The 15,023-nt window shown below is 41.0% G+C and overlaps 1 protein-coding gene across 1 annotated transcript in view; it reads right to left on the bottom strand.

The window, feature by feature from the left end:
- zmp:0000001200 (dedicator of cytokinesis protein 9) overlaps positions 1-15,023 on the bottom strand; it is a 95,142-nt gene that overhangs the window by 6,960 nt on the left and 73,159 nt on the right. The window contains 7 exon segments of the mRNA XM_067444771.1: positions 2,985-3,098; positions 5,666-5,788; positions 9,302-9,408; positions 10,444-10,501; positions 11,241-11,456; positions 14,341-14,454; positions 14,547-14,729. Of these exon segments, the coding sequence (XP_067300872.1) occupies positions 2,985-3,098; positions 5,666-5,788; positions 9,302-9,408; positions 10,444-10,501; positions 11,241-11,456; positions 14,341-14,454; positions 14,547-14,729 (915 nt within the window).

The raw sequence follows: 15,023 nt of genomic DNA, 5'->3' as shown, positions 1-15,023 counted from the left end.
TGTTCACCCCGGCTCTTAATGCGTTGTGTTTCCTTCTGGAGCATCAGTGAATGTGTGAACCTTTTGTAATAGTTGCGTTTGAGTCCCTCGACCGTCCTCGGATCTCAGAATCACACAGTCACTGCTGAAAAGGGTTCAGATATGCAGAAGATGCCGGAGAACTGAAGCTTTTTCTGAAGAACGGGGGGCAGTTTCACTGATCAGGACAAACAAGGGACTCAAGAACAACCATCACAAAACACACACACACACACACACACACAGCCATGGATCATCCGAGAACAACACACACACAAAACACACACACACACAGCCATGGATCATCAGGGAACGACACACACACACACAGCCATGGACCATCCGAGAACAACACGCACGCACGCACGCACGCACGCACGCACGCACGCACGCACGCACGCACACACGCACACACACACACACACACACACACACACACACACACACACACACGCACACACGCACACACACACACACACACACAGCCATGGATCATCAGGGAATGACACACACACACACACGCACACCCGTGGATCATCCGGGAACAACACAATGTTAAGGGTTCACAGGGTTCATAAACTTTTGAACAATGTAATTTTAATAAATTCAGCTGTTTGTTTTTGTATCTTGTAGACTATATGTAAACATCTTTTATGTAAAATATCTTATTCAGCACAGTGCTAAATAAAAAATAACATTTTGTATGATCCTTTTTTTGTTAATTTCTGCAAGATGAGGTAAACTTTTGAGACGACTGTATGCCAGTTAATCACATTTCTAGTAATATTTGCAGACAAAAGACGTTATATTATTGTGGCAGATGAGTAAATGATTGATTAGACATTAAACGTGGCTTTAAAAGTCAAGTTTGTTTCCATATCACTGAATATAAGCCTATCACTGACCGTCACAGGACACACACTTACCCTGAAACAGAAACACACTTCAGCATACTCAGATCTTATTACGGAAATACTATACTTGAAAATAATATACAAGTGCAAACGGAATATACTGTTTTCAGACACAATAAAATAAAACGCAATTAATGAACTTTCCTTTCCTTTTTTGACTCATTCAAGATGAACCTAAGTACATCTTCATATATATAATTTTATAATTACTTCTATTGTCCTTGAATTATAAGTGAAGCTGAATGTACTGACATTTATTTAAAGTGTGTTGAGAACTGAAGTTATGAAATTGCTTCTCTTTAAGTGCACTTAAATGGCCTTTTATTTAATTAATATTATATTTACATATATAATATTATAAGTATATAAGTACAGCTTTTTAAAAATGTACTCTGAAGATTTTGAAGTACTCTACAAGTGCACATTCAATACAATTAAGTGTACTTCTGTTTCCTCAAGGGATATATACTGTAAATTTGAACCTAAAATCTTGATGTTGATAAAAAATAAGAAATATCAGAGCTGATGCGACACTTCAGGCGACACAAAGGGGACCTTTCCTGACCTATTCCAACCCTTCACTTCCTGTCTACTCTATACCATCCCATCCCAATAAAGCCCCCCCCCCAATAAAATTAAATTAAATTAAAACATAGACATGTGCAACCAACAAAATACAACAAGCATATCTGCACACACAGATTTCAGAAACTCGTAGTTAAAGGAAGTGTATGTAAGATTGTGGCCCAAACTGGTACTGCAATCACTTTCAGATGACAGTAGAGCGGTGTATCCCCCTCCCCCTGACTCGAGGTTGCCAGATTGGCTGCAGGATCAGCAGAACGTTTGTAGAGCTGCAGCTGTGGGAACTAGAGCAGATCTGGCAACCCGGATGCCCAAACACTACTGACTACGTGATTGGTCGATTAGGTGGAGGGCGGAGCTTCAGGCAAACACAACATGTCATCATCAACATCAGTTGAGGGCTGCAACAACAACATTTAAATGACAATATCCTGTTGCCCGTCATATAAGTATTTGAAATGAACATGATTTTTTAATGTCCAGTGACATATCAGGGCCATTTTATGATTCATTGAAATACATTTCTTACATACAGTTCCTTTAAGCACAGACTAAAGCACTTTTGTTTTACGATCAAATGGGAAAAAATGTGCACTGGAGAATCTAAAGTCTCTGAAATCCCATCGGTTAATTTTTACACCCAAAGCTGAACAAAATAAAACATGAGCATTAAAGGGATAGTTCACCCAAAAATGTAAATGTGATGTTTATCTGCCGACCCCCAGGGCGTCAGATGTAGGTGTGTTTGTTTCTTCAGGAGAACACAAATGAAGATTTTTAACTCCAGTCATAATGATGTGAATGGGTAACAACTCTATGAGAGCAAAACAAACAAACAAAAATACATGCTTAGACAACGTGCACAAAACCGACGCGATCATAGATATATATTATGTAGATTCCTCATTCGGCTGATCCGCGATGGCACTAATGAGAATCTATATATATATATCTATGATCGCTCCAGTTTGACCTCATCAGACAGAAGTAATAGCGGATGGGAACACTAGATGAGATTCGTCTGATATGAGGTAAATAAATATCATAAATACTGTTGTGTTTCTCACAGAAACCGATCGGTTCGTGTCTTAAGACATCAATGTGTCGTCACGAGCAGCAGGGTTTGTGTTTGTTTTGCTCTCATAGAGTTGTTACCCATTCACATCATTATGACCGGCACACAGCAACGGTTGAGTTAAAAATCTTCATTTGTGTTCTCCTGAAGAAACAAACACACCTACATGTCGGATGCCCTGGGGGTCGGCAGATAAACATCACAGGCTCATTTTTGGGTGAACTATCCCTTTAAAGTCCAGGCCACAGCAGAGCTGAGCCGAAACACAGAGGACTTACCGCCGCCTTCAGACAGAAACCCAGCAGAAACACACACACAGACAACACAACGAAGAGTCGTTAAAGAGCTCATCGCGGTCAGGAGATGAAGAGGTGTGGAGCTGCGGGACTCACCTGGCCGAAGAAGGCCACTCTGAAGAAGGTTCCCAGCAGACGCTTGCCCGTGTGCATGACCTCTGTGACCTTACTGTAGGCGCGGTGCAGCGTCTCATACAGGTGAGCCAGTTTCTGACACACACACACACCAAACACAGCTTACCAATCACATCTTTACAGGTGAGGTTCGTGAAATCTGTCAACACTTTATTTTACAATGTCCTTGTTACACGTAGATACTACACTGCAAAAAATGCTCTTCTTACTTAGTATTTTTGTCTTGTTTCTTCAAACAAGACGTATTTACTAGAACAAGAAAATGTACTAGACAAGCAAAAGTAATTGTTTTGTTTTAGGAAAAAATCACTCAAAATGAAGCGAGTTTTTGCTTAAAATAAGATAATCTGCCAATGGGGTGAGAGAAATAATCTTAAAACAGAATTATTTCTCTCACCCCATTGGCAGATTATTATCTTATTTTAAGCAAAAACTCTCTTCATTTTGAGTTATTTTTTCCTAAAACAAGACAAACAGTAATTTTGTAGTTAACAGATGTAATTAACAGAAGAAGATACTTTATAAAGACAGTACATTATGTGTTTACGGACAGCAGCCATCTTGGAAAACGGTCTCGACTAATCGATCTACGAGCGCTGTTCTAAGTGAGCTGGTCGATAGGAATTAAGTTTGTGAAATGTAATAACATGGACATTTTTATTTTTATTTATTTATTTTCTCTGTCACGTTCAGTGTTTTCTTCTGGAAACAACGGCCCATATGAGATACCAAGCCACAGTTCATCACTTAGCAGAGCGCTCGGGATCGACTCGTCGAGACTGTTTTCCAAGATGGCGCCTGTCCTTAAACGCGTAATGTACTGTCTTTATAAAGTATCTTCTTATTAAACTGTTTGTACTCTTACAAAGTTCTCAATGCTTCGGTTTGCATGTAGGGACCCTCATTATGCTGCCGTGTTAGTGTGAGGCTATTTTTAGCCTTGTTAGTGGTATTAACTAGCGATTTAATTTCACTTACCCTGTGCCCCATAGACTCGCGTTATAAGCTAATCTGTTTTTAGAGATAAAACTCTTTACATTCAATTTCCATGAAACCGCATCCCAGAGAACGATCTACTCGGTAACCATCTGTGAATTACCCCTAGGGTCATTGCTCACCGGAGTTGTCCTTTAATGTAAAAATTGTAGGATATTTAGACTAGAAACAAGACAAAGATACTAAGAAGAGCATTTTTTGCAGTGTAGGGTTGGCACGGTTTACAAAACCAGCAGTTCGTATCACGGTTTTCGGTTCTGTACGGTTCTTGTTGTTTTTTCTTTTAATTGTTAACACTCCAGAAATTTACTTCAGCATATGATATATAGTTTAATTATCCACAATTTAGGACGCAGTATTTAAAAAAAGTAATATGATGGACAAGGCTGTCTCAGAGTTGGAGGATGCCATGCCCGTTGTGCACTCACTCTGCCAGTGTGTTTTGATCAGGAGAGTCTGTACTCTTTCAGGAGATGCGTAATAGCGCCCCCTAGAGTCTAACACTGAAAACACGGAAACCCAGAAAATTCTGTGTTTGGCGGGGAAAGAGTTCATCTTACTCAGTGATTAAGTGTATAATTACACTGACTGTAGCAAGGACACATTAAAATAAAGTGTAACCAAACATTTAAATAATTTTGGAACTACATGTCAACTTAAAGGTGCACTATGTAACTTTCCGTCCGCTAGAGGTCGCCTATTCAAAACAAAGGCGTAGTTTGACGACACCAAATTTGAGCTCAGCATCTTGGGACATTTGGTCTTCACCTCACAGCCGGTGGAAAATAGGACTCGGGCAGAAATCATGTTCAGGGATGAGATTATTAACGTTACTGTAGTGTGAAGCAGGAGCGAGTGTTGAGGAGCTGAGCGAGGCCGCTAGAGCGATTGAACACAACACACACCTCGCGAGCAGCGGGACTTTTATTATGCCACAGTCGCCAGTGCCATTTCCGCTTTTACCGGTCATGAGAATATGGTGATGCAGGTCAGTTTATCATATTAGACACATTTAAGTGTTTAAAATGTTGTTATGGCGTTACTCTGTGTGTTCGCTCAGCGGCTGCTGTGACTCTTGTTCACGCTGCTAAGAGTAAAGCGCTTCAGAATAAAACCGGAAACCGAGAGTAGCGCAGATATGACACCATTGACAGACGGCTCTCTCAGACGTCCCGGTTCATTGGTTATAATGGCCATTTTCTCATGATTTACAAATAGTTGGAAACATTTGGGATATTGTAGGTACTCAACTGAACAAAATATATAACACTGGCCTAGTGGTTTTTGGATATTTTACTGCAAAAATACTACATAGTGCACCTTTAACTCTAACCTAATAAACTACTAACAGTCTAATGAAAGTTAGCTGACGTCCAAAGTTACTCATATTTCAAATAATGTCTAACCATCAAAATAAATGTTCCTTTTAGCTTTACGTTATAATAACAACATATAATCAAGGTGAAAGAGTGAAACCTTTCAATGCATGAACTCAAGGGCGTTCACACAGGACTTCCTTTTGAAATGAGTTAGACTGAGTGTCTAAACCACTTTTAACGCTCACTGCACAAGTACAACAGCCAAAGACATTCAGCATCCTTCGACATCTGTCATTTACGGGATCAGTGTGTGTGTTTCTGCTGTACCTCAAAATCTCTGCGTTTCTCATAAATGGGAATGATGAGTTTGTAGATGTCAGAGATGAGCTCGTAACGCTCGGCTTTCCATAATCCATCAGCGCATGCTTCCAAAAGCTCCACCAGGACGTCCTGTGACAAACACACACACACACACACACACACACACACACACACACACACACACACACACACACACACACACACACACACACACACACACACACACACACACACACACACATACCTGTTAAACCTTACAATGCAGATCTGTCTCAAAGACATCATATAGACGGTGAATATATTTGGACACTTAAGTCTCTGCATTATAAAGGAACAAATCCAGTCATCAGCTCTTAAATGTTGCACAAGCTTGTCTCTCGACTAAACACACTTTTCTCCATCAGTTGTGTTTTAATCAGCTGGTGTTTTGGGGATTGTCAGTGCACGTGTGAAGTCAGTTCTGCTTGAGTTCACACACAGAAATTCACATTAACAGGATCTTTTAGAATCACTGAGATTTAAAAAAAAAATCGTTCACCATTTTTTTTTGTGTGAATATTTTTTGTCATTTTGCTTGTCTCATTTTTATTAATTATTATTTATTGTCTAAATAGTAGGGGTGTGCCAAAAAATTGATTCACAGAAGAATCTAGATTCTCATTTGCAACGATTCAGAATCGATCTGAAATGTCCAAGAATCGATTGAATAAATGAATTAAATCAGCTGGCTGTTCGTCTCCATGTTGTAACTAGCCTATACGCGACGTAAAGTCCTGCAACGGTATAAAAGTGACAAAGTGTGACATTTATAAAAATCATGGGCGGGGATGCGGGCGGATAATTAACTGCGGGCGGGTTGTAGCGCGGATGAAAAATGTGCGCAATATTTCTGTGGCGAGGTGGACGAGCGAGACCGGGGCGTGATTGTGAATGAGCGTCACCTGCGTGCCACACCGAGTCCTCTGAGGGAGCTCGGAGGCATAGAAGGACGAGAGATCACCAGACCTGGATTTGACGTTGAGTTGTGTTTACGTTTTATTATGTGTGTGTGTGTGTGTGGCAGTTGTCCGTAAGGGGCTGCCCACGTTTCTTTCGTTTTGTTTGGTTAAAGTCTTTTAAATGTTCGCCGGTTCCCGCCTCCTTCTTCCCCTTCGAACATACTGTATTACAATTTCTATGTCCAGATTACCATTACACACACACGCAGTAAAGAGATGCCATTTGAACCATTACGTCACCACCACTGCGACTGTGCAACTTTTGTTGATCCCTCTCGTAGCCCAGTCGGAGCGAGCGTTGCAGGAGTAGCAATGGATGAAGTAAAAGAAAAGTTGGTGAGTGGAGTATATGAAATTGTTGACAGCAAGTCTTTAAAGGCAGAGCCGCTTTCATTAGCCCATTCATGACGCTGTTGATGTTGAGAGAGGTGCAAGATAAAAAATAAAGCATTTTCATTTGAATGATTTTAGCGTGTGAGATTTATCGCAGGCACGGGACGGGTAACGGGCCAAATATTAACGGGTCTGGGCGGGTGCGGATTTAATTTTGATATTTTCTTTTTTGAATCGAAAATCGATTATGAATCGAATCGTGGCCTCAATAATCGGAATCGAATTGAATCGTGAGATGGTAAAAGATTCCCACCCCTACTAAATAGTCTTACATATTACTTTATAATATTATTATAATTTTCGATTTCTATTATTAAATAATATATTATTTCTAGAATACATTATTTCTGTTTTAGTTAAATTTTATTTTACATCAAGCAAATAGCACATCAAGCAGGGCTATTATCATTAACTTAAAACTATTCAAAACAGTTATTGAAAAAGCTAAAATAAAATAAAAAGATATAAATATTACTTGAAAAACTTAAACTAAATGAAAATTAGAAATGATTCCTTGATAATAAACTGAAATAAGTTTTAGTTGAACCACTAAAATTATTAACTGGAATAACTAAAACAAACTAAAACTAACATATAAATAAATTAAACCTATGTATAAAAAACAATGAACAATAATAGCTAATTCAAAATATGAATAAAACTGCAATTAAAGCTGCTTTAAGTTAAAGTAATAGAAAAAAAACAAGTTTACATTTTATGTAACATTTATTTGATTTCAAGAAGCTTGTTTTTCTGGTTAGTTCACTAAACTGAAGGCTGTAGATCGTGATATTAGTGTTTTATCTGTCAGTCAAAGTGCAGGAATGACGGATCAGTCAGTTATAAGTGATAAGCTCACTGATAATCACCATCATTCGTTTATTGCTTCCCCCTTTTACTGTACTAATATTAAACCAAACCTACACGGACACTTTATAATAGTGTATCCTAACCTGGGCCGACGTGACAAACAATGCGTGTCATTTTGTTGATCACTGCCTCCAATCCTATTGGACCGCACAAATAACTATTAAACATCTAATATGTTCTGATTGGCTGTGATTGTGTAGCCGTTTTGCATTTGGTATGGACAGATGATTTACATCGTGTGTGTTAGGACACATGGGTATACAACGTGAACTAGGTTTATAATAGAAACAATGGATTCTTATGGAGCTATTCACATAATCATCATCATAATAATAAAATATATACAGTATGTATAGAGTCAGAGGTATGTTTCTGCAGCAGTACAAAAGAAACATTCAATATTCCTCAAAATTAATCGAGCACTTTATGGACTTAATATTGCTTTATTTATTGCGTTGACATTCTTACATTTTTCATGACTTTACTGTACTTAAAGGGTTAGTTCACCCAAAAATGAAATGTCTGTCATTAACTCCTCTCCCTAATGTCGTCCCACACCCGTAAGACCTCCGTTCATCTTCACACACAGTTTAAGATATTTTATATTTAGTCCGAGAGCGTATGCAAGTGTATGCACACTATACTGTCCATGTCCAGAAAGGGAATAAAAACATCATCACAGTAGTCCATATGAGACATCAGTGGGTTAATTAGAGTCTCTTGAAGCGTCGGAAATACATTTTGGTCCCAAAATAACAAAAACTACGACTTTATTCAGCATTGTCTTCTCTTCCGGGTTTGTGTTCAATCCTCAAATAAAGATTCAAACGGTTATGAATCAGCGAATCGATTCATGATTCGGATCGCCAATGTCATGTGATTTCAGCAGTTTGACACGCGATCCGAATCATGAATCGATTCGCTGATTCACAACCGTTTGAATCTTTATTTGAGGTTTGAACACAAACCCAGAAGAGAAGACAATGCTGAATAAAGTCGTAGTTTTTGTTATTTTTGGACCCAAATGTATTTCTGACGCTTCAAGAGACTCTAATTAACCCACTGATGTCTCATATGGACTACTGTGATGATGTTTTTATTCCCTTTCTGGACATGGACAGTATAGTGTGCATACACTTGCATACGCTCTCAGTCTGAATATAAAATATCTTAAACTGTGTGTGAAGATGAACGGAGGTCTTACGGGTGCGGAGCGACATTAGGGAGAGGAGTTAATGACATATTTCATTTTTGGCTGAACTAACTCTTTAAGCATCCCATCTGTGTGTTTTATTGGACTTGATTCTCCTTCGTCCTTCTTCTGATTTTAGCTGGTGTTAATTGTTTCCCCTCATTAGTCAGCCGTCAGACGGATCCTCACCTCATTAAAGTGGACATCCTGCATCCCCACATCTTCCATCATAGACGCTTCTTCATCGATGTTTGGTGTGACCACTCTGAACGCTGAACAGCCCTGCTTAAACATGCCTACGCGAACACACAAAACATTACACTTCACATCTGGAGAGACGTCATTTCAAACACCTGTCGATATATCTACCGCCAGCTGCACGATAACGTCTGGTAGAAACGGTAAAAGATCAGAAGTGCAGCGAAACGTGAGTAATACACTGAGTGATAACTTCTATCAGCGGGGGCTTTATCAGACAGAGAGAACAACCAGAGAGATATGATGAACAGAGAAGGTGAAAAAACTGATATGGGAACCTTACACATACTAATGTAATCATTAAGAGTTATTACATGCGTGTCCTTGGATTTAAAACGAAGTTGTTGTTTTTAATGAATGACATACACACAATTAAATACTCATAACTCAAACTATAACAAGGAGAGTTAAAAGGAAGGTATTCTTTTGATAGAAAACTTATTAAGGGGGGAAATCATTACATTTGGACATTTTCATGCTGAGAAAAACTTAAAAAAAAGTGTGCTCAAGGGAAATTTTACATAGCCTATCTTATTTGACATGCAATAACTCAGGAAGGAAATACAGAAGGAGGACGGTTCTTTTTTGGTGACGTTTCGCTACATGTGAGCTGCATGTTGGTCGTATTTTGTGGTGTTAGCATAAAGTAATCAAAAGTGACAGCATTTGGAACAAAGCTAAAATATGATTAATGCAAAACCACCGAGCACTGAGTTTTCAAGTACGGGTGGTTGAGGCAATATGCCCCAAATTTGACAAAATATACATTTCTAGCCTTCTGTTAAAATGACTTTTACCAATCGGCCGATCTCGGCGTACACTAAGTAATGGAGGACGCTAGGTTTGAAGGATTCACAACTAGCGCTCAAACAGCGAGATAAGGCGCGGTTTGTCTTGAGGTGTCAGTGCTTATGTGCAAAAGTATAACCGGATACGATGACAATTATAGTATATATTACAGTGAAAGCTTAAGAACATTTTTATTATAAATATTAAGTTATTTTTATTTGGTCATGACTCCATGACAATACCATCATCAGGTGTTTGTGTTTGTGTGTGGGTGTGTGTCTAACCTTTCCTCCTCAGGTACTCGGCCACCAGCGCTGCAACATGCACATAACACATGGCTGCCTGCAGAAAACCAAACCAGACAACATGAGCTGCACAGTGTGTTACACGTGTGTGTGTGTGTGTGTGTGTACCAAATGTCCCCACAATGTAATATAAACCTGAGATCTCCAGCCAGCGGTCCTCACAATGTAAATGGATTTATAAACATAAATCCTAAATTCAAAAAACAAAAAAAATTCAAAAAATCCTAAATAAACTAAATTATATTTTTTTGAAAATGTAAAAAATGCTGAATATTTCCTGTGATGGGTAGGTTTAGGGGCAGGGGCAGTGCCTGTGTGTGTGTGTGTGTGTGTGTGTGTGTGTGTGTGTGTGTGTGTGTGTGTGTGTGTGTGTGTGATGGGTAAGTTTAGGGCCAGGGGCAGTGTATGTGTGTGTGTGTGTGTGTGTGTGTGCTGGTAAACCCTACGTTATGGGGACAAAATGTCCCCACAAAGATGGCAATATCTGAAATCCTTGTCCTTGTGGGGACATTTTTTGGTCCTCATGAGGAAAACATCTTATAAATCACACAGAAGGAGTTTTTTTTAAAAAGTAAAAATGCAGAATGTTTCCTGTGATGGGTAGATTTAGGGGCAGTGTGTGTGTGTGTGTGTGTGTGTGTGTGTGTGTGTGTGTGATGGGTAGGTTTAGGGGCAGGGGCAGTGTAAGGGCATAGAAAATACGGTTTGTACAGTATAAAAGCCATTACGCCTATAAAAAGTCCTCATAAAGTGTGTGTGTGTGTGTGTGTGTGTACCTCAGAGAGGTCCCCATTCTTCACATGTATCCGGGCCATGCTGTCCAGCCAGGTCTTGCGGAGCTCAGGTGTGCTGGCGTAAGACTTGGCCAGACTGTACTGCAGGTCCACCAGCATCTCCGGGTCCCTCTCGTGCTCCTTCATCTGAGCCGTGGCCATCAGGACTGTCCGGATCTTCTTCGTCAGGTCCTTCACGTCCGATGGGAACGCTGTGCTCTAGGAGAGGCAAGGAGACGGTGATGACTGTCAGAGCACGAGTCTGTCCAGAAATTAAACGGGACCTATTTGGCAAAATGCTCTTTTACATAATAATAATTCGTTACATTTATATAGGGCTTTTCAAGACACTCAAAACGCTTTACATTGAAAGGGGGAATCTCCTCAAACCACCACCAGTGTGCAGCATCCACCTGATGATGCGACGGCAGCCATATTGTGCCAGAACGCTCACCACACACCAGCTGATTGGTGGAGAGGAGACCGAGTGATTAGGCCAATCAGGATATGGGGATTATTAGGGGCCATGATGGACAGGGGCCAGTGGGCAAATTTGGCCAGGATGCCGGGGTTACACCCCTACTCTTTATCAACGGACATCCTGGGATTTTTAACGACCACAGAGAGTCGGGACCTCGGTTTAACGTCTCATCCGAAAGACGGTGCTCTTTGACACTATGGTGTCCCCATCACTATACTGGGGCGTTAGGACCCACACAGACCACAGGGTGAGCGCCCCCTGCTGGCCTCACTAGCACCTCTACCAGCAGCTCCTAATATTCCCAGTTGGTCTCCCATCCAGGTACTGACCAGACTCAGCCCTGCTTAGCTTCAGTGGGAAACCAGTCTTGGGCTACAGGGTGATATGGCTGCTGGTATACATACCATACCATACCATACATGGTGTTTGAACATGCCAGTGTGTACGCAGCCACCCTATAATGGTAGAAGTCCACCCACTTTCCTTTTTTAATCCCCATAAATCATAAGGAATGTCTCAGAACAAGCAGATTCTAGCTATTGAGATGTTGCATTGCACAGACCCAGCCCATTACTGCTGACAGACTCCGCCCTATTAGCACAGACCCCGCCCATTACTGCTGACAGACTCCGCCCTATTAGCACAGACCCCGCCCATTACTGCTGACAGACTCCGCCCTATTAGCACAGACCCCGCCCATTACTGCTGACAGACTCTGCCCTATTAGCACAGACCCCGCCCATTACTGCTGACAGACTCCGCCCTATTAGCACAGACCCCGCCCATTACTGCTGACAGACTCCGTCCTATTAGCACAGACCCCGCCCATTACTGCTGACAGACTCCGCCCTATTAGCACAGACCCCGCCCATTACTGCTGACAGACTCCGCCCTATTAGCACAGACCCCGCCCATTACTGCTGACAGACTCCGCCCTATAAGTGTGACCGCAAAATAAATAATCAAAACAAAACAGATGATTTAGTTTTGGCAGTGGTTATTAGCACTGTAAAAATTTACACATGTATTTTCTTTGCAATAATTGTAAATAGTAGATAGATGGTGTTTGTACTTTTAAATAGTGTTGTACATTAGACAGTATGCAATAGTAACAGACTGTAAATTATAATATTTGTTTAAATTATTAAATGAATGCTGCCTTAATGTGACAATAAAGCCCTCCCTAACCCAACCTCTAACCCATAAACCCACTTTTCAAATATTTTCAACATTTTTTATTGAAAATAAATGCCTATACTGATCTGATACATGATGGGAAAATGGGGCGGGGAGAAGTAGCTCGTTTACATTTAAAGACACAACATGAAAACAGCATGCTTTTCCTTCCTTTAAAATAGCCATTTACAACATGGTGTAATAAATGATCTGTGGGATATTTTGGAATTTGATATTTCTCACAGACACATTCTTGGGACGCCAGAAGCCTTTATAAAGAGGACTAATTATGCCCTACTAGAGCAGCTTTTCCTGCTTGAATGTTGTTCTCCATTGTTGCAGCTCGCCTCTTCCCAGTCTGTCAGTAACTCTGTTTAGTTCCTGTCTCCAGTCCCCGACTTCTAAAATGCAAAATGTGCTCTAATTGGTCATTTAGGGCAGTGTGTTGCGATTGGTGAAGTGCTTTCAGCATGTTTGTAAAATGTCCCGCCCCTTACCATAACCGCTAGTTTCAACCATAGACAGTAAAAGAAATGGACAGAGCGATCCCATTGACTTTAACGGCGAAAAATGAGGCCAATCAAGAGGCACTCACTTCCTGATGGCTGAGCGAACTGCGCCGGCTCAGACTGAGCTTGAGGACGGAGATGTGACGTGAGCCTCCTGTCTGACAGCTGTAGGTCTTCTAGTAGATGTGGAAAGCGAAATCTGAATCACGTTGTTTAAATGTTTGGTCCCGTTGCTTTTGGCTCACTATCGGCTTCTCCCCATTCTTGACTTTATCAGACTTTATGTCTTCACGTCCCCCCGACTGCCTCATAGACAGTAAAAGATTGCTTCTGAGCGTCTCCTCAGGTCTATACGGTAATTTCTCTACTGTGCGACAGAGTCCTGTTGGTTATGACGCAATCATTAGCCTATTTTTACAAAGACAGCTTCTGCGGGGCGATAGTGTAAGATACAAGGTAACGGAGCCTTTTATGCATTGTCGTGTTTCTTCAGAAATAAACAATGGACAAATGGAGTCTTTAAACGCCTCTGATGTAAAGTTATTCACTGTCAAAGTGACTCAAAAATGAATGGGAGTCAATGGGATGCTAACAGCAGGTGATGGCTTGGTTAGCAATGGCCGCCCCTATGGGTGGAACGCTTTCTGAGCGCTAGATTACCCCATTGGTTTTAACACACTACTAACTAACTCAACAGGCCCTGCCCCTTTATTCTGCGTAAGAATTATTTAAATGAGGAATATTGTGAGGCGTTCGTTCTGGAAGAAATCTCAAGACTACAATGGAGGCGTCTCAGGGAGTTCAGAAACACTGACACTGTTATCGAGAAGAACCCCGCTGGAGCGACTCATTGTGAATAGTTTTGGATCCCACTCATAATAATGCTGTCTTAAGTTTTTGAGTTTTAAGTTTTTGCTTGATTTGAAAAGAAACCCACTTTGATGGTTTTGTCGCTGTTGGCACAGTTGTTGATGACTGACAGGGACTGCTGGAACCTCGTTCCTCCTATCCCGATGACATCAGCGATCAGCTGACTGACCCCAATCACCACCTGAGGAAACACCAAGAATGACAATGACATCATCACATGCTGCGATCTACTCTTGAACGACGGGATGATGATGTCATGGTCACGTGACGAACCTGCAGGTGCGTGCGGACGAAGGATTTGCGGCCGGTGTAGTCGAAGTTGCTCTTCATGAGGAAGTAGAGCAGGTGAGCCGCGTCGCTGCGGATGGAGCTCAGTTTGGAGTTACAGCACTTCAGGATCTCGTAGCAGAAGGACGCGCACATATCCGCACGGCCCTCGAAGAACGTACATGGAAACTGGACACACACACACCAGACAGGAAAACAGTAGCGTGAATATCCTTTAGAATTCATTTACTGGATGCATACTATGTCATACAGGTTTGAAATGACAAGAGGGTTAGTGAATGATGACAGAACGAGACACGCGTCATAATCTGAAAGCACAAACTCCAACAATGTCTAAAAGCTGATATGTGACAAGGTGTACAGAAAAAAAGCTATAAAACCCAGAAGTTTTTATAAACTGTTGACCCAAAAAACGAGCGTTTAAGGACACCAAAGTGGATCAGGCACTTGAGACGGAGCGAG

The sequence above is a fragment of the Pseudorasbora parva genome, chromosome 5 (genome assembly GCF_024679245.1).
Source record: "Pseudorasbora parva isolate DD20220531a chromosome 5, ASM2467924v1, whole genome shotgun sequence".
NCBI classification, from domain to species: Eukaryota; Metazoa; Chordata; class Actinopteri; order Cypriniformes; family Gobionidae; genus Pseudorasbora; species Pseudorasbora parva.
The sequence above is the reverse complement of the archived record's forward strand: the minus strand, read 5'-3'. Positions and strand labels throughout refer to the sequence as shown.